Here is a 24,711-nt window from a genome sequence, read left to right as displayed (position 1 = left end):
CATTGTTTAAACACATACTTGCAAATTTAAAGCAAATAGTAAGCAGCTAGCAGTGATAGTGGGGAAAGCCTTCTAGCTCACCTTCTATAATACTGCCTCCTTTAGCCTATGGAGCACCTTTGTGTGAATATAAAAAGGCAAAATTGCAAAATGGCACCCATTCCTCTGGACTGACACAACCCCAACTGGGCCCACTCATTCCTTTTCCCAGATGCCTTTGAACAGTGCACAACCTACACAACTACACCCAGCAGCCCTCTCTGACAATGCAAGCACTGACAACCCAGTTGGAAGGACTGTTAACTGGGACCTTCTAAGAAGTAAGAGCTGTGGTCATCAACATGTTGATTCGAGCTGCCCTCACTTAGCAAATGTTCACATTTTTTAATCCATTTCTCTTGTCCATTCTGCAATCCCACAATAAATCACAATGACCCAACTCAGGATCACAAGAATCACAAAAGAGGAATCTTGCTGCAACCACAGTCAATTCCAGGGCTAGAAAAGAAATGGCACTTGAGAACCTGCCTTCTGCCTGAGGTGTGCCCCAGAAGGGATGAGGAGCTTCCACCTGGAAGGGATAGGACAATTCCAGCCCTTTTAAGTAAGATGAGGTGGGGGAGGACTGAGATAGAGATTTCACATCATTTACCCTTTAAATGGGCCACTCCCACCCTTGCCCAAGCAACTGAGGTCCTGTGGCCAGCCATGAGGTGTGCCACTTGGATCTCTAGCTGATTAAGAACGTGGCATTTAGATGCAAGGACTGCAGTTGGCTGACACATCCAGCTGTTAATGCCACCAGGATCCCAGAACTCAACTTGGCTTTACACCTGAAGGCACATTCTTTCTAGACAGCCTTCAGCAGTGACAGCTACGCAAGAGGACTAGGGACTGGCCATCTTTTCCCAACTTGGGACTCCTTTAATAGGTAGTCTGCTCTGGAGCTCCCCAATCAGTTGGCCAAGACTTCATCACATCTACCTAGTTACCTGAGGCTCTCCCTGACCAAACCTTCTCCTCCCCCTTTTCCTTTCTTAAGTGTTGGATCTGCATCGCAGTTTAAAGCTTCCGTGGCCCAATTCTGCTTCCCACTCCTTTTCTCTTTCTTAGGTGTCACTCTCTAATAAACCTGTTCATTCCTAATTCTATTTAAGGGTCTGTGTCTCAAAGGACAAAACTGACACAATACAGAAACTGTAAAAATCAGACGGGTACTGCTCTCACCTCGCCCAGCTTCCCTCTATTTTCTCCTTACCTCTACCACGAATCTTTAGGCCCCTTGTTCTGGTGACGCATTGAAGCAGTAGTTCTGATTCTAGTCCAATGCCCAACTGCCAGTGGGAAGGCACTCTGGGATTAGGGACTCTGCCTAATCCCAGTCCCCATGGTAAAGCAGGTTGAAGATAAATTAATCTTTAAGAAAACTCTAATTTCCAGGATCTCAATGATGCATTCTATAGCATTTCATCACAGCATTAAGAGAGCATTTAAAATTATACTCACACTTTCAGCCAACTATAGTCCAGCATTTAAAGTCTTTCCTAAGATTTTCTAATTGGGTATCTTACTTGCGGCAAATCAGACTAAATTCCCATTTTGAAATTATATACACTCTTTGAAAAATGCAATAAAATAAGTCACTGGCATACAAGTGTCCTTTTTCCTATCCATTAGAGTGCTTTAAAAAGCAAGGTCACTTAGAAATTGGAACACAAGCACCCAAGTAAAACTCTTAAAAGCTCTAATAAGGGGGACAGTCTCTTCACAATTTTGACACAAAGGAAATCATACATAGGGGTTTTCACAATACCTGGGCAGTTGTATACTAATGAGAGGTGTTCTTTAAAATATTACATATCCTTTACCTAACAGTTTATCACAGAGCTGTGTATGACAAAGACGTTATTTTGCAAATATTGGTAATTCTGCCCAAAGAAGTTTGGATAAGTGCTGTGCAATTTTGAGAGTAACCCCTATGTAATCTTTGCAGTAACTCCATCTCTAAAACTTTTCTTCACAGTATTCCCATGTGGCAAAGTTTATGATCCTGGTAGTACCAGTCCAATGTACCACAGCTGACAGGGCAGCACCCATCTCAGTCCTGCCCCAAGGATATGGCCTAAGCTTGACTGGCCTCCCTGCCAACACAGGCAGCTGAGACAGGCAGAAGAGCTGAGGCTAAGCAGACCAAGGTCTTAATCACAAAACTGCTCCCAATTCAAGGAATAAGTCACTTGGACAAGTCGCTCCACCTCTCAAAACTTCAATTTCCTCATTCAAGTTCAAATTTAAAAGTTACTCCCTTGGAATTTTTTAAAAATCTGGCTGTCACAGAAATAGATACTCATCACCTGCCACCCAGGACTCCACCATCTCTCCCCAATCAGCCAAGACGCAATTTCTGAGGCTAAATTAAATACCATCTGCTTCATGTGACAGTATAAAAACGTTCTGTTTTGTTTTTAAATGCAACCCCGTGGTTATCTGCATCTAAATCTGTGACAGAGGCCAGGAAGATCCACCAGAAGATGAAAACTAGAGCCCAGCTGACTCTCCAACAAGATCGCTTAATTCCTTAAATAAGAATTTTATAAACTGAAGAAGTTCTCGGTGTCCCAGAATAAGCACAGGCTATTTTGCGTAAGAAACAGTCACAATCAAGCCCTTGGTCTGACCATGAGCAACAGATCTGCTGACGGGTTACCACCTTCCACGGGACTCCAGAAAGTGTGTGATATGCAAATGATGCACTGCAAAATGGACAATGAACCAGAAAAATGACTGCCAAGTCACACTTTCCGTTGCAAATGCCTAGAAAGTCTGCAAGAATTGCCTACACACAGAATAGGCGGCAGACAAGAGGGGCAAGTCGGTTTCCACGGGGAAATCTGTACACAAGACACCCACCGCGCCCCCAGACCCCTCTCCATCCGCCGGGCCTGCATGCTCCCCGCCACGGAACCAAGCTCCTTCCCGCCCCACTTGCTGAGTCCGGACGGACCCAGGGTTTCCAGGTAAGTGATTATAGTGAGTGGCATTTCCTTGTCGCGGAGCAGGCACAGGTAATTTCATAACCTCATGAGCGCATTCCAAAGGCAAGAATCACATCCCAGGAACTTCACCTTTCCACTAGCTCCCCCGGCGCCCGCCAGCAGCGCGGCTGCCGCTGGCCCGGGTGGAGGGTGGGGGAAGGGCGCGCGGCCGGGGAGGGGGCGCGGCGCGACCCCCACCAACCGCACAGACCTGGTTCGGGATCCTCAGGCCGCCCAGAGTGGTTGCCCATTCTCAGCCGACTCGGGCAGCGGCCGGCTGGCCGGCTTCGAACACGGTGTCCACCCTGCAGCAGCTCGCGCCGGCTCCTGCTGGCGAGGCAGCTGCGTCCGGCGGTCCGCTCCAGTCAAAGAAAGGGCCGGGCGCCTTCAATTCCCGGCGGCCGCCGGCGGAGCGGCTCTTCCACCGCGCGGGAGGGCCCTGCTCACTCATCTGCATACCTCCCGCCCACCTCGATCCACACAGCGTGCCTGGTGCGGCCTGCCCATCTCATCTGCATACTACCCACCCTCTTCATTTGCATATCGCACTTGAGCGTCCAAAGGGTCCTTCCGGCGGGGGAGGGGGGAGAGGGACGCACTTCTGACCGACTTCAGGCCTCTAGGGGCAGACGCTGAGAACTGCAGCTGGACCAGGTAAGTTGGAAAAACCCCACCGCAGGGAGACTGAATCCAAGTGCCACCGGAAAGGCAAAATCCTGCGGGCAATAAATTATATCTTCTATCAGAGGTTGGCATGGGACAGGGGCCAATAAGAATTTTTGAGGGTAAATGAATGAATGGACGAATAAGCAACTCTTGAGGAGGTGAAGAAAAAGAACGCTTTAACAAAGACTTGCCCATTAACCAAGATGACTACTACCCCTAATAAAACTGCATACCAATCCTAAGTGGTAACTGTTTTGCTGCTATCAGAAATGACTAACTTATGGAAATTACCCTGAACAACTTTCATAGTTAATTTTACAGTGAAAACACTAAGAACTAACGAAATCTCGCAGCGAAAAATACTTAGAACTAATAAAATCATGAGTGGAATGACTGGTTCTATCTCCTGCATCACTTGACTATGGTCCATTCTCAGTTCTCATCCTACCTATCAACATCTTAAGTCATTAATGATCACTCAGCTCCTCAAAACAGTTTATTCATCTGGCTTCTAGGACACCACGATCTCCTAGTTTTTTGTCCATATCCCTGGCACCTCTTCTCAGTCCTCTTTATGGGTTTCTCCTCATCTCGACCTCTAGACCCTCGAGTACCCTAAAGCGCTATCCAAGTTGGTCAGCTCTTCTTTGTCTAACTTGGCCATTACAACCAACTTATGGCTTTTAAATACCATCTATATATCGTCAGTGCTCTCTTCTGAACTCCAGACTCATTTATCCAACTACCTTTTTAACACCTCCACTTAGATATCTTAATAGGCATCTCTAATTTAACTGGAACAAAATCAAATTCTTAATTTTTCTTTCACAGATGTCTCATATAGTCTTCTCCATCTCCATAAACGGAATATGTCAGACTATATATCATAAATGCCACCATAGGGCCAGCCCCCTGGCTCAGGAGGTTGGAGCCCGGTGCTCAGAACGCCAAGGTCAGGGCTTTGATTCCCACATGGGCCAGTGAGCTGCGCCCTCTACAGCTAAGATTGTGAACAACGGCTCTCCGTGGAGTTGGGCGGCCATGAGCAGCCAGAGGTCGGCCTCTGGGGCGGGGCAGAAGGGGGGGGCGGGAAATGCCACCATATCTCAGCACTTCTCACCACTTCCACTGCTACCACCTCATTTAATGTGGTCATCTCCTACCAGGACTACTGCAACTGCCTTCTAACCAGTCTCCCTTCTTCTGCCCCCACCTCTCTATAAAATAGAGTCTAATCTTCACATAAAAACTGATGCTTCTAAAACCTAGGTCGAATCATATCACAACTCCACTTACAGTGCTCCAATGGCTTTCTGTCTCATTGGGAGGAAAACCCAAAGCCTTTACAAGGGCCTCCAAGGCCCTGAATAACCTCCCCCACCGCCACCCTCCTTCAGTGGACTCTCTCCCCCTCACACTGCTTTTGCTACAGTGGCCAACTCGCTGCTCCTCAAACAAGTCAAGCATGCTCTCACCCAAAGGCCTTTTCACTTGCTGTTCCTTCTGTCTGGACCGTTCCTCCCTCACATTCCTACCTTACACAGACCGTATGGTTCATGCTCTCACTTCCGATGTCTCTGATCAAACATCGTTCTACTAGGAGGGGCTTCTCTTGTCTCACCACATTAAATAGTAAATGCACACACTTCGCTGCTTTGTTGACCTCCGTGACACTTACCACCACTTAGTATACTATATATTTACTTGTTTATTGGTTTATATTGTCTCTCCATTAGAGTACAAGCTTCATGAGAGCTACAAGCCTCCTCTCAAGGACTTGTTATGTGTGGCTTGGATTCCTACGGCAACCAAAGCTGCCTCCCCAGCTTGGCAACAATATCAATAGCTGTCTTTATAGCTGTATCACTGCTGAAAGAGATGTTTGCAAAGATAATCACCATCGATTGTTTAACACTGGTTGCTTCTGAGAGTTGGCATTCTGGATCATGCTTTAACTTTCTTTGTACTTTTCTTCATTATAAAAAATTTTTAAGCTATCAAATTTCAATCATTCTAATAAAAACAATGCCATTTTTCTTACCGAAAACTATTTATTACTAAAAATAGTAACTAAAGTGGCTTTATGTGCACTATACTAAATATAACAGGAGATGAAATTTTTCCATTCCTTAGAGGGGCTTAGATTGCTTTATTCAATGAATAATATTGAGTATCTGTTTTGTACATGACACTATTCAAGTTTTCCATATTCTAAAGGAGGGGGAAACCTCAACTTTCTTAATAAGCCACAGGCCAACTTGCTAAACAGGGACTAGGTTCACATAAAGAAAACTAAAAGAAACTTCAACATAGGGAGAAAGAATAAAAGAGAGGGTAACAAAGTTTAGTAACTGAATCAGAAGAAAAGTTCCTCAGGCAAATAGCATGTATATTGGTCCAAAAAACACTCCAATGCAGAAAAGGTGGCAGGGAAAGTTAAGGAAAGATCTATAAAGACAGAAAGGAGATTAATGGTTGCCTGGAGTTGGGGGTGAAACAGGCATTGGCTGGAAATGGAACAAGTGATCTTTATGGGGTGACAGAAATGTTCTAAAACTTAGCTGGGGTGGATAGTTGTAACTCAGGAAATTTGCTAAGAATCATTATATTGAACATTTTAAATGGGTGAATTTTATGATACATAAATTATACATCAATAAAGCTGTTTGCTTTAAGTCAAGAGAGATGAATGGATGAGGCTTCAAGACTCCATGTATTATTCCTACTGAAAAGAGCCCCGTCCTCACTCTGCATTGATTAGCATGACTGAAGTCTGGGGGTGCCAGGCTGCCAGGAATAAAGGCCAGAAAGACACGACTTTGAAGAAGATGAAATAAAGGGGAAAAAGAAAGGTACCACCCATACTTAGGATGTATTGCTTACTCCATGTGCTGCCCGCAGGTCCAATAAACTGGGTTCCACTTAAAGCAACAGAGAATTTTTAAGTCAGGAAAGAGAAAAAGTACAAGGCAGGATATGGTGTCTGAACAGATATACAAATGCAGAGCTACAGATGTAAAAAAGAGAAAAAGCACATTCCGTCGTGACATCAAGAACGGCTTTATGAAGGAGGTGCTGCTTTGAGTGGGTCCTTTCCCACTGTCCAGTGTGGCAGGAGGAGGCAAGGGGCAGCGGGAGGGAGGTGCCTGGCATGGACATGCGCATCCTGGACAAGCAGGCCCCAGCAGCAGAGCCTCGTCTTTGTTCATCAGAGTGAACAAAGGCTAGATTGTGGAAAGGTCCTGAGTGTTCAAAGGACAAGCCATCCTGTGGCCTGGGGCTGGAGCTCAAGGCACAAACAGGGGACTGAGATAAGGCTGCAATGGGATCTCAATGAATCAAGGCAGAAAGGTTGTCCTTCGTTCCTTACCCAGTGAGGAGTGCAGAAGGTGTGGGAGCAAACAAGCGGTCTGAGGAAAGCGGTTCTTCAGAAAAATTAGTAATACAAAACCTGCTCTCTTATACACCTTCTACCTACTATTTTACAGATAACCAATTCACCAAAATAACGAACACACTCCATTTTAACAAGACATACTAACTAATGCTCTGGGCTAGATGAATACTGTTGGTTGGTAGGCTCCTCTCCAGAACAACGATGCACTTCTGCTCCCAGCATTTGGGTTGTCTGCATACTACTAAGAGTCAGGTGTATTGTTGCAAACCTGTTTATACTGGTTGTCCTCATGATTTTATTTACATAACTTAATTATTATGTAAATCAATGAAATACAAGTGCAAAGAGAGAGGCGTTATTTCTTCAAAAGGCTCGCTGAATGCTTTGAAAAGATTCAGTGAAGGTGAGTCCTTAAAAAATGCCTGAAGCAACTATAAAAAATTAGGGGAATACTTGTAAACATGTGAAAGGATTCTGCATACCGTCTTCTTCTGAAGTCCATAAGTTCTTGCTCCTATTTAAAGAAACTAAAACTGGAAATCGTGGAAAGATGTAAAAGAATTCCAATCAACAGGTCTGCTCTAAGAAAATGCCTTGGCACTATGACAAGATCGGTGAATACACACTTGTATGTTTTAAGTGAAAATAAAATGTTTAAAGTATATGTGTTACATTTTTTAGGATTCCCTGATTTAACTGACTTTGTCAATTAATTGACCCAAACTGATTCCAATCTCACAGGACAAAAAAGTATGGAATGAGCATTAATAGCAGTACATCTCCAACCAGGAAGCCTCTGTGCTTTAGGTGAGAGATGCTATGCTGGGTGGGGTCAGGGTAACCCACAGGAAATGAAAAGAAGTGGAAAAGATGCGGCTGACAAAGACAATTACACATTAAAGGAAAGGACGCTAACAAAGGTGACAAGAGAATTTATCTGGGTGACAGGAACTGGCACTGCAGCCATGCCGAGTCCAGATGCCGAAAGGAAGCAGTTAAGCAACCCTTGCAATGAGGGTGGTGAGTTTCATTTAGACAAATTCAATGAGAACACAATGTAAAATCCAGGAGAGCTGGGGCTTCCATTGTTTTGTTACTTGCTGCATCTAGAAAGACGCTTGGAAACAGCAGACACTCTAAATATTTGTTAAAGGAATGAATGGATGGATACACATGCAGAACATCCACGACGTGTTTCCAGCAAACAGCTGGAGTGTTTCCAGAATGCAGGGCACAAGTTGGAGCCAAGATGCAGGTTTGGGAGCCATCAGGGACCTTGTCTGTCTTGTAATCCTAGGGCCTGGAATAGTGTCTTCCACATGGAAGGAGACAAGAGAAGATCTGTAAGAAATGGTCTTTGGCCTTAATAGGCAACACCTTCAGGGTTGGGAAGGACTTTAATGAAAATCTAATCACCCTACATCTCCACTAAGGACTTGTTCAGATAGAATGAAAGCCTCTCTAGCAATAACAGGGAATTCTTTCTTTCCTCTACAACACACCCTCTGAACTTCTGTGGCTATTAGAATAGTCTTCCATATATTAAGTCAAACCCTGGCCCTAATTTTACTGCTTGTAACCAAAAGGAAAAACTTGATTTTGACCAGAAAAAGAATTAGTTGACAAAAGGCAAATGATGGTAACTTTGCAAGAAAAAAACATGTCATGTTAGTAAAGCAAAGCTGAAAGAGTCTGGGCAAGATGCCCCAGAGTAAGACAACTGCATTTTTTTTTTTAATTGCCATAACTCCTACATAGGAGATTCTGTAAGTAGGATGGTTTGAGAGGGAAATCACATTTTATAGAAGTATCTACATTTCAGGTTCTGCTCTTGGTTCCTCACATACTCGTATGCCATTTCATTTCATCCTCACAGATGAGATGGGTGTGATTAATCTCGTTTTAGAGATAAAGAAACACACTCAGAGAGGCTAAGCATGCAGCTTTCCAAAGTCACACACGATGCTTCTCCAAAGGTGAGATTCTGACCCCCAATGAATAATGGATACTGAAGACAAAAGGGGGAGGTTCCCAAAGCAACCAGTGTGATTGCATAGGTTGTCTTCCACGTGCTCAGGCAAACTTGAGGGCATGTATAAAACCTGAAAAATAGGACACAGCCTTGGGTGAATATGAGGTTGGCTGAAACCTATCAGAAAATTGTCTGGAAGGCTAACCCTGAAAAGGACCTGAGGTTTGTTGAAAACGTAAGGCCAAAACCCACTCACCCAGAAATGCTCTGCCTGTGTATACACGTCAAAATGGTCTATGCCCTATAAAGAGTAGATCAAACCTTAGTAAGAGGAAACTGGAGTCCCAGAAAACCACCTAATGAGCTTAAATTTCCTGGCCCAGGGACATTACAACCCACGATGCTGAGATAACTGGGGAATGAGGTCATGAACTGCTATCAGTAACCTCTGAGAAACGATGAAACAATGCCAGAGAGATGTAAACCAGAATGAGGAGGCTCTTTGATATAGAATGGTCTCCAAAATGCACTGTTCATAGAAAAAGCACACATGCAGAACGGTGTGTCTGTTTATGTCACATGTGTGTACAAACAGGGAGAGGACATACATTTGCTTCCACACACACTGGGTATCTCTAGAAGGGCAGCAGATTGCCAGACAATGCCGAACAGGGTAGGCTGCACAAAGGGTTACCAGCAAAACTTTTCACTGCACCCTGTGCACCCTGACCCAGGTGAATTGTATTCCTTATTCAAAAGATAAATAAAGTTAAAAAAGTTTTTACCTGATGGAAGACTAGAATTTGGTAGAACAGATTTTTAAAGAAGTGGTTTCTCCTGAAAGGAGACAGAGATCACCAGGAGTCAGTATGGATTAACCAGGAAAAAAATCACTGAGAATAAGCCAAACTGCTCGAGGTCCCTTTCCACTTGCTTTCACTTCAAAATCCACAGACTTGGCTACTCCCAATAGCAGGAGTGGTCGTGGTGGTAGATTGATTAGGACACACAGCTAGGATGCAGCAAGAAGGACAAAACAAAGCTGTCTGTGTGTTCCTAAGAGACTTTTCTTACGGTCTTGTTTTCACTACATTGACTGCGTTCAAGTCTTGTTTTCCATTTCTCTGGCATCAACCCCACATATAGTTCCTAATGTAATAGCCTGCTGTTGAAACTGACATCTTAAGACGCTTAACCATAGATCTGGGAGGACTATGGGTGGAGCTGGGCCCCCCTGTTGACACTCTAGTCTTGACTTCCTGTTGACCTCTGTGGTGACCTCTGGGGGGAGGGATGTGAATAAAGGGGGAGGCATGTTGGGCTCCTCTCGTCTTTCCACGTGGGCTGCGGAGGACAGTCCGGTTGCCGAGTGTGCTTGCACTCTTTGGTGGTTCCAGTTCTTTTTCTTTTTCCGAATAAACCATTTTCTTTTGATGGATTATCTGGAGAATTATTTGGCCAGAAGACACTGCACATAGATTATCAAATATATATTGATTTAATTTATTATAAATCTCTTGACTTAATGTTCCAAAACTTATTCCCACATCATAAAACCACCACAACTGGGCTGTCTTTTGGGATTGATCAAACAAGGATAAATATCCCATCCAAACAGCATTAAGAAAATATGAGCAAATTCAGTTGGAGGGAGGGAAAGTAACAACAGTACATACGTCTACTCTATCTGTACTGTAATTTGCTTAGGAAAAATACTCTCCACAGTATTAAACTGATTTTTGACATAGAAATCTACATGCAAACGAAGAGACTTCAATGGCAAGCTCAGTCATCCAAATATTCAGGAAGAGAGAATACAACACTGAAAATCTACTGTGTTGGCAGCCAGGAAAAGCAGCCTAAGAGAGCAGATCTGATCATGTTTTCCATTGAGGGACTTGAACATTTCAGAAGGTCACGGCCAAGTTCAAGGACTGGAACTTTAATATTCCATGAATTCAGTGGAAAGACCTCCAGTTTCCCTTCCATCCAACATGATGATTACACAGAACCAGAAAAACAGACCTTTCTTCTGGAACATAAAACTTGTTCTACGGTGGGACCCTACATTTCCTCCCCTTTTCTCCTCTTCCATAATGAAGCCTGGGGTGCTGGTACAAGGCCGCATCATTCTGACCATGAACCAGCTCGAACTAAAGGAACAACATCCATGATCCTTCTCTTAGAAAAAATTAATTAACACACACATTGAGAAAAAGAAGTTGATCCTATTAAAGGACTTCAGCCACAATATTCTAACAGGAGGACAGTCACAGTGGAAAATGTCTTCATCCTCCAGCTTCTGTGCTACAGTCATATAACACTTGAGTTTTTACACAAACCCCTGCCATATTTATTCACAGTGCATCCTCTACATTTCATTTAGTAGACACCAATCGATTATTAACATAAACATCCATCACTGATAACATAATATCACCATCCCTGAAGTGTATTGACGTATTATTACTCTAACAGATAATCCAATCCTCTTTCTTGGCCCAGGCATAACTTTAAGTACACCGAAATCTAGCAGTAATGTTGTGTTTTTGATTAAATACTGTAGAGAGAATTTATATGTATGAATTGTTTTAATAGTAATAAAGGGGAAAACATTAACATATTGGGTGCTAGTGGGGTGTTCAGCCATATTTTATTTGCTCTATATAGTGACTTTCTTGATTTTATAATATTGAATCCCTTGCGTCCTTCGGTTCCTAAAGAAGACTTTATTTTTTTATGTTTCAGTCCCAGGAACAGTTGTGTGTTTCATCAATAACTGGCTTCTTTTCATCTTGTCACCACAAATCAGGTTTCCCTCTTCCCTCTGGTTTCTAAGATAGTCAGTGCCAAAGACACAGCCCACCCAGTGCACTTTACTTGTGTACCAGCTTTATGTCTAGCTTTTGATTTTTCTATTTTTCCCCCATTTTCTCATTATTTTTTTTTTATATTCTTGCATTTATGTCTGTAAGACTTCTTAAATTCTTTCATACAACAAGAAAGGGTATAATTTTGAAAAATTAAAAAATTAAACTCTTCACTTTTCTTAACAAGTATTTCAAAAAATGTTCTCTCAACCATCTACATTTAAAAAATGTAAATCTAGCTGATCAATGTGTTGAATGTTTGCTGGTCTGCTTTCTGCGTGATAGCTGTGTGCAGTGTAAAATCCACAAGGATAGCGTGCAGGAAATTGGTAGGACGGGTGCTCATTACCTCCACGCTATCCTACGTGCTGACTCTTCCCAGCTAGCTGATTGCGCCCTGGTTGCAGCAGAAGTGACAGGGTAGGTAGACAGGTAGAAATGAGTGGAGAAGGAGGGAACTAGCCTGTAAGGAGGCTCCTTGCAGTTGCTCTCACTTGGGGCGCAAACACCTTGCTTGCTCAGCAGGATACTGGGAACAAGATTACGTCATCGTTGTTAGAAGAAGGAAAAATGCCAGAGAGGGAGGGAAACCATCCACTTATCACAATATACATCCTGCTTTTCAGGACCATTGTAATGAGCTTCTCAAATAAATAATGGGAAATTGACAGGTTCATGCTTACGCCCTGAAAAACAACCTTGAGAACCAGAAGGAAGGACCGCACACCTCAGCAGAGAGAAAGGAAGATAATAGTGAGCGAGAGGGGGAGACAATTCTACCCATGTAGATAAAAATCCTCACACAATGTTGGGTCAGCCCGCTCCATGTCTCAGAGTGTACTCGCTTTTACTAATGAACTTCTTGCTGTCCTATGCTGCACAAACTCTCTGTATCTTGACTGAATTCTTTCTGTCAAGAAGACAAGAACTGAGGTACAAATGTCCTTCCCGGTAACAGAAGCAGTGGGCCCACCTAGTCCTTCAGAGTCACCCCAGAGAACATCTCACACAACTTTCCTTGATCATTCAATATTTCAACAATTTTAGGCAACCAGAAGAACTCTTTTTCATCAAAGAAGGTTGGAGATCCTCTTTTTTGATAGTGCAAACAACTGGAAGTAAGAACCATATTTAATTGACTTTATAATGTACTAAATTAAGAAATCTCCTAGTGAAATAAAAAGAAAGAAAGCTCATGGGCCCATCTTTCCTCCCCTTCCCAGAGCAGAGGAGTTAGCATGGTAGTGAAAGGAGGTTAGGAAGCCATGCAGGGTTGGTGGGCCTGGGGGACAGAAGGTGGAGGCTGGGGAGTTGAGTGGAGGTAGCAGAGAATGATTTCAGACATTGGCTACATTGAGTAAATAAGTAAATAAATTGAGGATAATGAGAGCCATGTTTCTCACTACCAGAGATGTTAGTTACAAACACAGAAAGGAAGAAGGCTAGAAAGAACCCTGAGATGTTGGATTGAAGTATGTAACATGTATAAATATTCTATATAAGTATATGTAACATATAAACATATGTAATGTAATATGTTGTATTAAGTACATGTACACACAGTGAGACTTGTAACCCTAACCATCCATTGGTATGAATGCCACCATTTGGGCCCCTGGAAAACACTTCCCCACATCTCTTTTCCATGTCCTTGAAAGAAAAAGGACTGTGTTTAAATGCTGTGAAATTTTGTGGGGTGTACTGTTGCCCACAATGGAAATGGAACCTGATTTGGAGTGCAGAGTGCAAAGCCAGGAAGGGCATTCATAAGACATAACACAAGTGATTAACTTGTTAAATCCGTCATTTCAGATAGGATGAATCCAAGAGATTATCACACTTGGCCAGAGGTGTCAAGTGTCCATTTTCCATTTTCTGTCTTTAACTCATGTCCCAACAGGTGTTTCTGGAGTACTCATGAATTCCCAGTTTTTGCAATGGTTGCTATTATCTTAAGAAAGCAAAGCCTGAATCTCTGGGTAAGATATTACAGGCATTAGTGCAAGTCGAGTTTTTGTATGCTTGTTTGTTTTACTGTCATAACTCCTAAGTAGGAGGTTCCATTAAGGAAGATAGTTTGAGGGATGAAATAATTACATTTTGTAAAAATATCTATATTTCAGGTTCTACTCTAGGTTCTTACATATCATTTCACTAAATTCTCATAACTCTATAAGATGGGTAAGATTTGCTTCATTTTACAAATAAGGAAATAATAAAGAGAAAAAATGAGTGAGATTGAAAACAAAAATTACAGAGAATGATTAAACAAAATCAATAAACTGCTAACAAGATGACAAAGTAAAAAAAAAGAGAGAAAATACAGATTACCAATATGGAATGAAATGGGATATCATTACAGACCCTCCATCTCAGAAGGATAAAAGGGAATACTACAAATAACTCTACCTACATAAATTTGACAACTTAGAAGAAATGAATACAACTTAAAAAACACAACTCATCCAATATGAAATAGATCATTTCAATAGCCCTATAACTATCAATTTAAATTTGTAATTAAAAAAAAAACTCTCTCCCCTGAAAAAAATCCCCAAGCACAGAATATTTCATTTAAGAATTCTACCAAATGTTCAATGAATAATTAACACCAACTTTACACAATTTCTTCCAGATATGAGAATAGTTCAGACACTTCCCAAATCACTTTATGAAGTAGTAGTATTCTTTTTTTTAACCTTTAAAAAAAAATTTTTTTTAGTTATAGTTGATATTCAATATTATTTGTTATTAGTTTCATGTGTACAGAATAGTGCAGTAGTAGTATTCTGATACCTAAAACAGACAACAGTACCAAAAAGAAAACTACAGAACCTCATGAATATAGATACAAAAATCTTTAATAAAAGATTAGCAATATGTAAAAAGAATTATACACCATGATTAAGTGGGATTTAACAGATGCAAGGCAAGTTCAATATGTGAAAAATCAATCAAAGTAATCCACCATATGAACAGGCTGAAAAAGAAAAATGCCATGATCATATCAATCAATGCAGAAAAAGCATTCAACAAAACACAACACCCATTCCTGATAAACACTGGAATAGAGGGAAATTCCTCAGAAAATATTAGAAAAACTGAAATAGAGGGGAAATTCCTCAACTTGATAAAGAACATCTACAAAAAACTGACAGCTAACATTATACTTAATGGTGAAAAATTGAATGCTTTCCCCCTAGGATTAAAACAAGGCAAATATGTCCACTCTCAGAGCTTTCATTCAACATTGTGTTGGAAGATGTAGACAGTGAAATAAGGCAAGAAAAGGAAATAAAAGGCACAGAGATCAGAAATGAAGAATTAAAACTATCCCTACTTGTAGATGACATGTTTGTCTACATAGAAAATCCCAAAGAATCTAAAGAAAAGAAACTCCTAGAACTAGAATGTGAGCTCAGCAAGTTCATAAGATACAAGATAGACACAGAAAAATCAATTGCACTTCAATATTCTAGCAATGAATACCAAAATTAAAAATATAATAACATAATATTTACAATCACTAAAAACAACAGGTATAAATCTAACAAAACAATAGATACAGGATTCGTATGCTGAAAACTACAAACTGCTAATGAAAGAAATAAAAATCTTAATAAATGGAGAGACATACCATGTTTGTGTATTGGAAAACTCAATATAGTTAAATACATCAATTCCCAGAAGATTTTTTTTTGTTTATGTAGATGAGATTATTCTAAAATTTATATGGAAGGTCAAAGGAACTAGACTAAATAAAACAACGTTGGAAAAGAAGAATAATGTTGAAGAATCAATGTACTTGAGTTCAAAGACTTATTATACAGCTACAATAATCAAGACTATTGGCAGAGGTACTGGCAGAGGGATAGACCCACAGACCAATGGTACAAAATAGAAAACTCAGAAATAAACCCACACAAATATGTCCAACTGATTCTTAACAAAGGTGCAAAAATGATCCAATGGAGGAAGGATACTCTTTTCAACAAATGGAGCTGGAGCACCTGGACATCCATAGCAAAAAAGTGAACCTCAATCCAAGTCTAACAAATTATAGAAAAATTCACTCAAATGGATCAAATGATTAAATGCAAAATGTAAAACAGTAACACTTTTAGATAAAAAACACAGGAGAAAATGTTCAGGATCTAGGGCTAGGCAAAGAGCTCTTAAACTTATCTTCAAAAGCATGATCCATAAAAGGAAAAACTGGTAAACTAGACCATCAAAATTAAAGACTTTTGCTCTGTGAAAACCCTGTTATGAGGATAAAAAGGTAGAGACTGGGAGAAAATATTTGCAAACCACATATCCAATAAAGAACTAGTATCTAGAACATATAAATAAGTCACAGAACTCAACAGTAGAAAGAAAGAAAGAAAAAAAGAAAGAAAGAAAGAAAGAATCCAAATTAAAAAAAAATGAATGGCATGAACAAACTGAAGAAGACATACAGATGACAAATAAGCACACGAAAAGATGTTCAACGTCATTAGCCATCAGGGAAATACACATTAAAACTATAATGAAATATCACTACACACCTATCCCAATGGCTAAAATTAAAAAGTGACAACACCTCATGCTTGCAAGGATATGGTGAAACTGCATCACTCATACATTGCTCGTGGGAATGTAAAATGGTACAGTCACTCTGGGAACACATTTTGGCAGTGTCTTAAAATTTAACATGCAATTACCTTATGACCTAGCAATTGCACTGCTGGGCATTTTTCCCAGAGAAGCGCTTCCACAAAATATTTACACCAAAACCTGTACATGAATGTTCATAACAGCTTTAATCATGATAGCAAAAAACTAGTAACAACCCAGATTTGTAGGTGAATAGTTAAACTGTGGTACATCCATACCATGAAATACAGTGAAAAAAAAAAAAAAAGGAATAAACTCTGATACACGCAACCTAGATTAGTGACCAGAGAATCATGCTGAGTAAAAAAAGCCAGTGCCGAAAGCTTACATACGGTATGATTCCATTTATATAACATTCTTGAAATAATGAAATTGTAGACATGGAAAACAGAGTAGTGGTTGCCAGGAGTTAAGGAGTGTGTGGGGATAGAGGGAAGTGAGTGTGACTATAAGAGGGCCGCAGGAGGGATCCTTATGATGATGAAATGTTCTGTCACCAGACTGTGTCAATATCAATACTAGCTTGTGACATGGTGCAATCTTTTTGTGAGATGTTACCATTGGGGAAAACAGGTAAAGGGGCAGGGGAATCGTTTTCTATAATTTCTTAAAATGCATGTGAATCTTCAATTATTAAGAGGGGGAAGGAGGTCAAATATATGGTGATGAAAGGAGAACTGACTCTGGGTGGTGAGCACACAATGTGAGGTATTGTATTAATTTTAAAAATTATTGAAAAATTAAAAGTTTAATTAAAACATGAAATACATGTTCAACCTTTATACTGTATTGACTTTAATTTACATTTTGTTGAAAATTTACATAAAAACTATACACTTTGAATATCATCACAGTTTTCTTTTTTACTCTTTGAGAATGATTACAAATCACGAAGGGATAGAAATTAGAAAATACTAACATGGAACTCAGGAAAAAAAGCTAAAAAGAAAAAAGAAATTTTGCCACACAAAATTCACCCATTACTGATAAAAACAATGAAAATGAGCGAGAAAATTATTCTCATCAAATCCACAACCTAATAGGTCATGCAAAAATCCCTGAAACTTTGTATTCTTTAGTAGGATATTTAATTACTGATTAGAACATTGAGAACAAATAGTGGGCCCTCATTTGTATTCTTGCCCTAGGTCTTGCAAATGTCAGGGGTGTGCCTGCTTCCTACACCCCACTCTCCTTTCTTAGGATATGCCAGCATTCCTGAAGTTGAAAAAAACTGTTTATAATGATCTGAGTCCAGAATCTAAGCCTACTTTACATAGAAACACAAAAACCAGTTTTTACACAATGTTATTATTATTCACTGAATTTTCAAAGAATGCAACTAACATGTAAATTAAGGGAAGATAGTGCTTTATATTGTTTAGAAGTTTACCCTGAGCTGTCAGCATTATAGAAAGTCACTGGTGTTGGCACCGCCCCTGGTATGTGAACCTGACACTGGGTCCCCTCCTATTTGTAGCATCTATCCTCTGCACTGATAGACAAACATCTGTCTTCTAGTGCAGTCAGCCTCCAGCATTCATACTGGTATGTATATTGAAACAATGTGTTATTTTATTAGAACTTCTTTTTCCTTTTATTTCTACTCTACGTTTATAGGTAGGACATTATATTGATTTTCTTTTCCTCTTTTCTTCATGACTGCACTTCACTTGGAAAGCCATGGATGAGGAAATAACACCAACAACCAGCTAACAACAACAACAAAAGCCACAGCCTAATAGCACAGCTAATAGCAAGGGCAGTCATGCAAGCAGAAGGAAAGGATAACGGAACCTTTAGACATTCACCGAAACAACAACAAAAACCAAAGAAAAAATGGCAAAACTTACCTAAGGCTTTATTGCCCTCCCCAATCTCATTCTGGCTGATGCAAACTTTGTTTCCTGCTTCCTTCAATTGGACATAAAATATATGACCTGATATCCTCAATGGAATCCTCTACAATGAAATTTCTTTCAATTTTTCAATTCTGGACAAACACAGACTGCCCTGTGTAAAGATGGACGATCCTAGAAAAATCACTGGATCTACATGGAAGTTTGAGCAGGGGAACCATCTGAGGAATCCAGGTAAACATGCATGTATGAAACAAAGTTACTAGAAGAAACAGGAAATTTTTGAAAATCTCTAATCTGCATCATCATTAAAATTCAAGGAGCTTTTATAGCTATGAAGCCAGAGCAAGAAGTCATGAAGAAGAAACAATCTGAGGTCAGAGAAATTAGACTAAAGTTGAAATAAAGAAACACAAAGCAAAGCATATTAGATGTTAAACTTAAAAAAGTCAGAGGATGAATTAAAGTAATCAAAAGAGTCAAAGAATATATGAGATATAGTAGAAGGCATACCCAAGAGACCAAACATACACATATAATAGTTGAATTTCCTGAAGGAGACTGCAAAGTAAAAAGAAAAGCAATAATCAAAGTAATACCAAAATGAGTAGAGGGTTTTTAATAACTCTATCACCCAATACTAGTAACAACTCTGAGCAAAATAGGAAGGGAAGAACTGAACATGCAAAGCAATATCTCAGCCCAACTTTCTGCATCCTATTTTATGGTGAAACACCAAAAACACTCAGAGTAAACTGAGAACAAGTATATCACTAGCACTTCACACAACTTTTTGTGGGTCACCACTCAATACTAAAGGAATCAGAAATAAAAGGCACAAATACTGGAATGGAGGACACAAAAAGCATTGTTATCTGCAGCGGATATAATTGTCCACTTGGAAAACTCATGAGAATCAGATGAAAACCATTAGCATTAAGAAAACCGTTAGTACTAGTAGGGAAGTGAGTCAGTTACAAATTAAATATTAAAAAAATACAATGAGTGCTCACTTTAGCAGCACATATTCTAAAATTGGAATGACAGAGAAGATTAGCATAGAGGATGACATACAAATTCATGAAGCATTGCATATTTTTAAGAAAAAAGAAAAAAAATGCAATGACCAAGAAATCCCATCCACAATAGCAGTAAAACTCTAAAGTCTAGGCATAATTTCGAACAAAAAGAAGGAGGGAGAGGAAAGCAAACTTTAGGGAAAGACAAAAAAGAAGACTCAGAGAACAGGAGAGACCGCCAGGTTTCTAGATGGAAAGACTGCAAAAATGTCAGTACTCTTGGGGGATATACAGGAAGTGCTCCCTCCACCGGGCCCAGGGACAACCCAGAAGAGCCTCCAAACCCCAACCAGCGCCCTGCCCTGTGCCTCTGCAAAAAGTCAGAGAAAACCCTTGGTGCTGCTCCAAACGCCTGACTGACCGCTAAGCACTCCTGGGAAGTGCAGGCTCTGACACCACTGCAGGTATCGTTGAGCTAAGAATCCAGGACTTTATTAACATTAGTACCAAGTTCAAAACCTCCTCATGTCAGGATTACCCCCAGACACCCAAAATTAAAACTCATTCCTGGCCCATCACTGGTGACGGGATAAAGATAATGTGGTATTTACATACCATAGAATATTATTCAGCATTTAAAGGAAGGGGATTCTACACGCGTTACAATATGGATGAATCTGGAGGACACTAAACCAATTACAGAAGGACAAATAGTATATGACTCTACTTATATGAGGTCCCTAAAATAGTGAAGCTCTTCTCTGCATAGAAACAGAGTAGAATGGTGGTTACCCGGGACCTGGGGAAATGGGGAGTTGCTGTTCAATGGGCATAGAGCTCGTCATGTAAGGATCTGAGGTACAACATTTGTCTACAGTTAACAGCACTGTGTTAGATGCTTAAAAAACTGTTAAGAGGGTAGATCTCATGTTAAGTACACATACCACACTAAAAATAAAATAAATGTAGAAAAAATACAAGAAAAATGAAAATACTGAATCTAAAATGTTATTTTTTTTTACCGTAAAATGTATACATCAATAAAGGAACCATGTAAACTTATGAAAAAAAACAAAACACTTCATTCCTAGCATTCTGTGACTTTGCAGGTCCTCATCTTCAAATGCACTCAGCACCCCCACCTCTGTCCTCAACAACCACAGGGCCATGGATAAATCATAGCTGAAATCGGCACACCCTGTGTTGTGAGCCTCATCTGTGACTGCCCCCTCACTTCCCTGCCGTTTGCGGCCAGTCTGTTTCTCTTGTCATGTTTCCTGAACCTGTGTGCTAGGAGCTGGTGGAAGTGTCCTTCCCACTCCGACTTTCACTTTCCAACTGTCTCTCTTCCACTCACTAAATGAACACTCTCCATCTCTGAAGCTCATGCTCTAAGCCCTGGCATCCTCTTCCCTCCCTGTTGTTGTCATCTACTGACCCCCACCCCAATCTCTCAATTCCCTCACATTCCTGGCTCACTCCTCCCTCAGCAGCACCCATGAGACTGATCCAGACATCTTCTGGACTCTCAGTTCCAAGACCTCCAACCTCTTTTCCCTTCCCTCTCATGCTGGCAAGCCAACCCAAAACATGGTTTTCTCTCAGCCTCAGGTTCCTAAAAGGCAAGTCTTGGTCCCAATACTTGAGAGGCATGGACTTGAATAGTCTACTTACTCTCTTTATACCTCAGTCTTCTGATCTATAAAATGGGAAGGATAATAATGATCCTATGTCACAGGGTTGTTGTAAAGACTAAAGGAGATAATACTTAGTAAGTACTTAGAACAGTGGTTAGCACATAGTTAGTATGCAAAGAATGCTAACGATTGGTAGTAGTAATTCCATTAATAGTCGAAGATGATGGGGAAGAAAAGGAGTCTCCCTCCCTCTGCAGCAAACAGTGTAGCAGAGGAAAGAATTCTTGGAGTCACACTGGGTTTAACTTTGGGAACACCACCTAATCAACTTGCGCCTGCTTCTTCACATGTGCCTTCACATGTCGAAGAGGACAAGTGTCTTAGGTTGGAGCCTAAGATAGCACCGGGTCTCATGTGTGTAACTGGAGACTGGACTGGCAAGTGTGCCGCCGAGGACACGGATACCATCTTGGAAGTGAGCCTGCTTTCAAGTTGGAATCACAGCTGCTTTGTCCTCTGAGGTATCTGAGATCTGTGAGCATTAATGTGGAGTTTGGCCAATGTGCAACTGGCATTGAACATTCATTCTATTTAACTTTTAGAAAACACTGGGATATCAGTTTAAAATAGTGACATTTAAAAAAAATCTCACATGTGCTACATATAGAATAATCTAAGTGAGCACTTTTGTGTATCGCTGGTTTTCATAACGTTCATCTGTGTGGCTACAGGAAGCTCCTCCTGGCCCAGTGCTGTCTCTAAAAGGGACTGGTATTCAGCCCTCATCCCCTGGCTACCCATCAGCTCTCATCTCACCTGCCCCACTGCTAATGGGAGCAGAAAGCTGACCCTACATCTACCTCAAACCCATTGAAGACGATCTGGCAATCCCACTCTTCTGAGGTACCGTGTTTCCCCAAAAATAAGACCTCGCCGGACAATCAGCTCTAATGTGTCTTTTGGAGCAAAAATTAATATAAGACCCGGCTTTATATTATATTATGTTAGATGAAACCCAGTCTTATAGTAAAATAAATGCTTAATGGTAATTTTCATGTCATGTGTATGTTACCACAATTTAAAAAAAAAATCCACAGCAGTGATTAGAACCATTGACTTTCCCCTTCAAAATATACCCAGAACCCGACTACTGTTCCCAGCTCCACAGCTACAACCCAGTCCAGTGATAGCCTCTGATCTGCCTCCTCACTCCATTCGTCCACTCGTAACAAGGAGCCAAAGTTCCTCATTTCAAAATGAAGCCAGGTCATCTCTCTCTGTTCTCGCAGTCCCCCTCGCCTCGTCTTTCTGCCCTCCCTCCGCTCCCACTGCTCTCCTCCTCCTTGCTCACTTGGCTGCAGCCACACTGGCTTCTTACTGTTGGCTGGATGGGTCAGCGCGTCGTCTGCCTGGCAGCCTCCTCCCCTCTTCCATGCGGTGTTCATGTAGCTCCATGAATGCAGATATTTTTGTCCTGTTCCCTGATGATCCCTATTTCCTAGGATAGTGCCGGGCACACAGTAGTCACTCCAAAGTATTTGCTGAATGAAGGCATGAGTAAAAGGAGGGTTGTTTCTAGTCTGGTCATTAACCCATTCTTCAGAACCAGGACTCACGGTGAAAAAGCACAGCAGTGTTTTTGATAAGGCTGCCATCTAGTGGCTGGATTCCCTCACAGCTTTGTGGGGACTCAACATTTTGCATGACTCAGCTGAGCAGTTAATGGGGTAAGCCAGGAGGACAACAGCCTATGCAGAAGGGACCACGCCATTCTCTAAAATCTACACCTATCGGGTAAGATGAGATATACACAAAGAGCACCTTAGAGAGAAAAGGAGAAGAACCTATCTGGGCTGTAATGCAGATAGGCTAATAACATTGATTTAAAAAAATCAGAGGAGTGGATGTTGAGTGTGGAAACATGGGGTGGGCATGGGAGATGCAAAGCCAAACTAATTTGAACTTTATGAAGCCACGTTTCCTGATCTCGATAAAACACCACGTTCTTCTTAAGGCTGTTGTAACAATGAAGTAGGGTAACAGACAGATGCCAGCAGAGTGGCGGGCCATGAAGTAGGGCTCGAGAAATGGCAACAGCTGCTCCCTTTGAGACCTTTGCTGCTGCTGTGATCCTGTTATTGCTGAAGCCAATCAACTTTGGCAGAGTCCCAGGGGACAGTGTAAAGCCTGGATATCAGAACCTGGAAACAGCCTGGAAAAAGCTTCCGGAAAGTTCATGCACCCCCATTCAAGCAGTCACTTCCTGTGTTAGATGGTAAATTAGCAGTATCTACAAGTGTGAGCAACCATATAATTGTTATTATCAAAAGACTGAGAATTTTTTGCTGGTACTGGGTTTGAGGGATTCTCTCTGAGGACAGATCAATTCCCAGGAAAGTGTGCAATACAGGCTGATTATAGGTTTAATGATGGTAAGGTTAAAACCACAATTCCTGTATTGTATTATAATTTCATGACAAGATCCTTTTCAAAATTACTAATATAGTTGAAAGGAAACACATATATTACATGTAATATCTGTGTATATAACCATGAATACAGAAAACTTATCACAAAGCCAAAAGTTCAAAAATTAAGACTTGAGGGCGATAAAGAGAATTCTGTCTCCTTAGAGTCAATATATAATTTATAATCACATCTTTCCTTTAAGAGGAAATCAACTATATATGGCTAGCATTTTCTTCATTTTCTTTCTTTCCTTTACAGCTAAATGTGTAGAGAAGAGATATTAAGTCCAGTGAGCATCCAATGGAGTGTCCTTTCTAACATGAAATCATTTCCATCTTTGTCTCACCAGTACTGAGATTTTAAAACCCACTTATTACTAGTACCAGCACTTTTATTTCCCTGTTTTCCGTGTATATAAAATAAAGCCAAAATGTGATGAATATTTGTGTGAACACCTAACTCTATTGTACAACCGCAAAAGTCGTGGCACCTACTACAGAGAAGCCCTGGCTGATGGACAGCATTGCCACGCAGGCCACTGCTCCTAACAGCTGGCTCATCAGCTGATGCGGGATCCAAATTCACCATAAATGAGGCAGTTTGGGGATACAGGACAATGCATAAAACTGCCAGCTGTCCAAAGCTGATACAAAAGTATTAAGGACTACTTACATTTAGAAATAAAACTTCCAGAGACAAAAACGTAATTTTCTAATTCAACTCTATATAAAGCAGGTGGCAAAATGAATTTCTATGATAACTATAGGAATGAGAACTGCATCTTGCATTCCAACAGCCCATTAGAGTTTACGAAGAATTCACAGATCTTTGTCTTGACATTATCACTGTGTAATAGATATAGGTATTTCCTTAATTTGACAAATAAGGACACTAATGCCCCAGGGGGTGTGGGAAGGTGCTCACTTTAGGAGCCAGTATTAAACTGAAGTCTTTCTTTAGATTCCTGACCAAAAGAAGCACATACTGTGATCAAACAATTAAATGACTTACCAACAAATGGTAAAGAAACATCACAAAATGCAAGTCAAAGAGGAAGGATTTGGATAAAGAAAAAAAAAAAATTCAGGTTTTGACTTGTATTTATCGTTTTTAATTTATAAAGCATTT

The 24,711-nt window shown here is 40.7% G+C and overlaps 1 protein-coding gene and 1 pseudogene across 7 annotated transcripts in view; one reads left to right on the top strand and one right to left on the bottom strand.

Annotated features, from left to right (window-relative positions):
• The window catches only part of SPECC1 (sperm antigen with calponin homology and coiled-coil domains 1), a 241,634-nt gene that overhangs the window by 125,546 nt on the left and 91,377 nt on the right, over positions 1-24,711 (bottom strand). For 2 of the 7 annotated variants that reach the window (XM_074319357.1, XM_074319358.1), the window contains exon 1: positions 3,247-3,492. The exons of the other annotated variants lie outside the window; for them this stretch is intronic. In XM_074319357.1, coding sequence (XP_074175458.1) covers positions 3,247-3,286 — 40 coding nt within the window. In that variant the 5' untranslated portion in view covers positions 3,287-3,492. Of the gene's footprint in view, positions 1-3,246; positions 3,493-24,711 lie in introns of those variants that run through there. 7 annotated transcript variants of the gene reach the window in all.
• On the top strand, positions 19,464-19,558 carry LOC141569128 (U6 spliceosomal RNA; annotated as a pseudogene).

The sequence above is a fragment of the Rhinolophus sinicus genome, linkage group LG15 (genome assembly GCF_036562045.2).
Source record: "Rhinolophus sinicus isolate RSC01 linkage group LG15, ASM3656204v1, whole genome shotgun sequence".
Classification (NCBI taxonomy): Eukaryota; Metazoa; Chordata; class Mammalia; order Chiroptera; family Rhinolophidae; genus Rhinolophus; species Rhinolophus sinicus.
The sequence above is the reverse complement of the archived record's forward strand: the minus strand, read 5'-3'. Positions and strand labels throughout refer to the sequence as shown.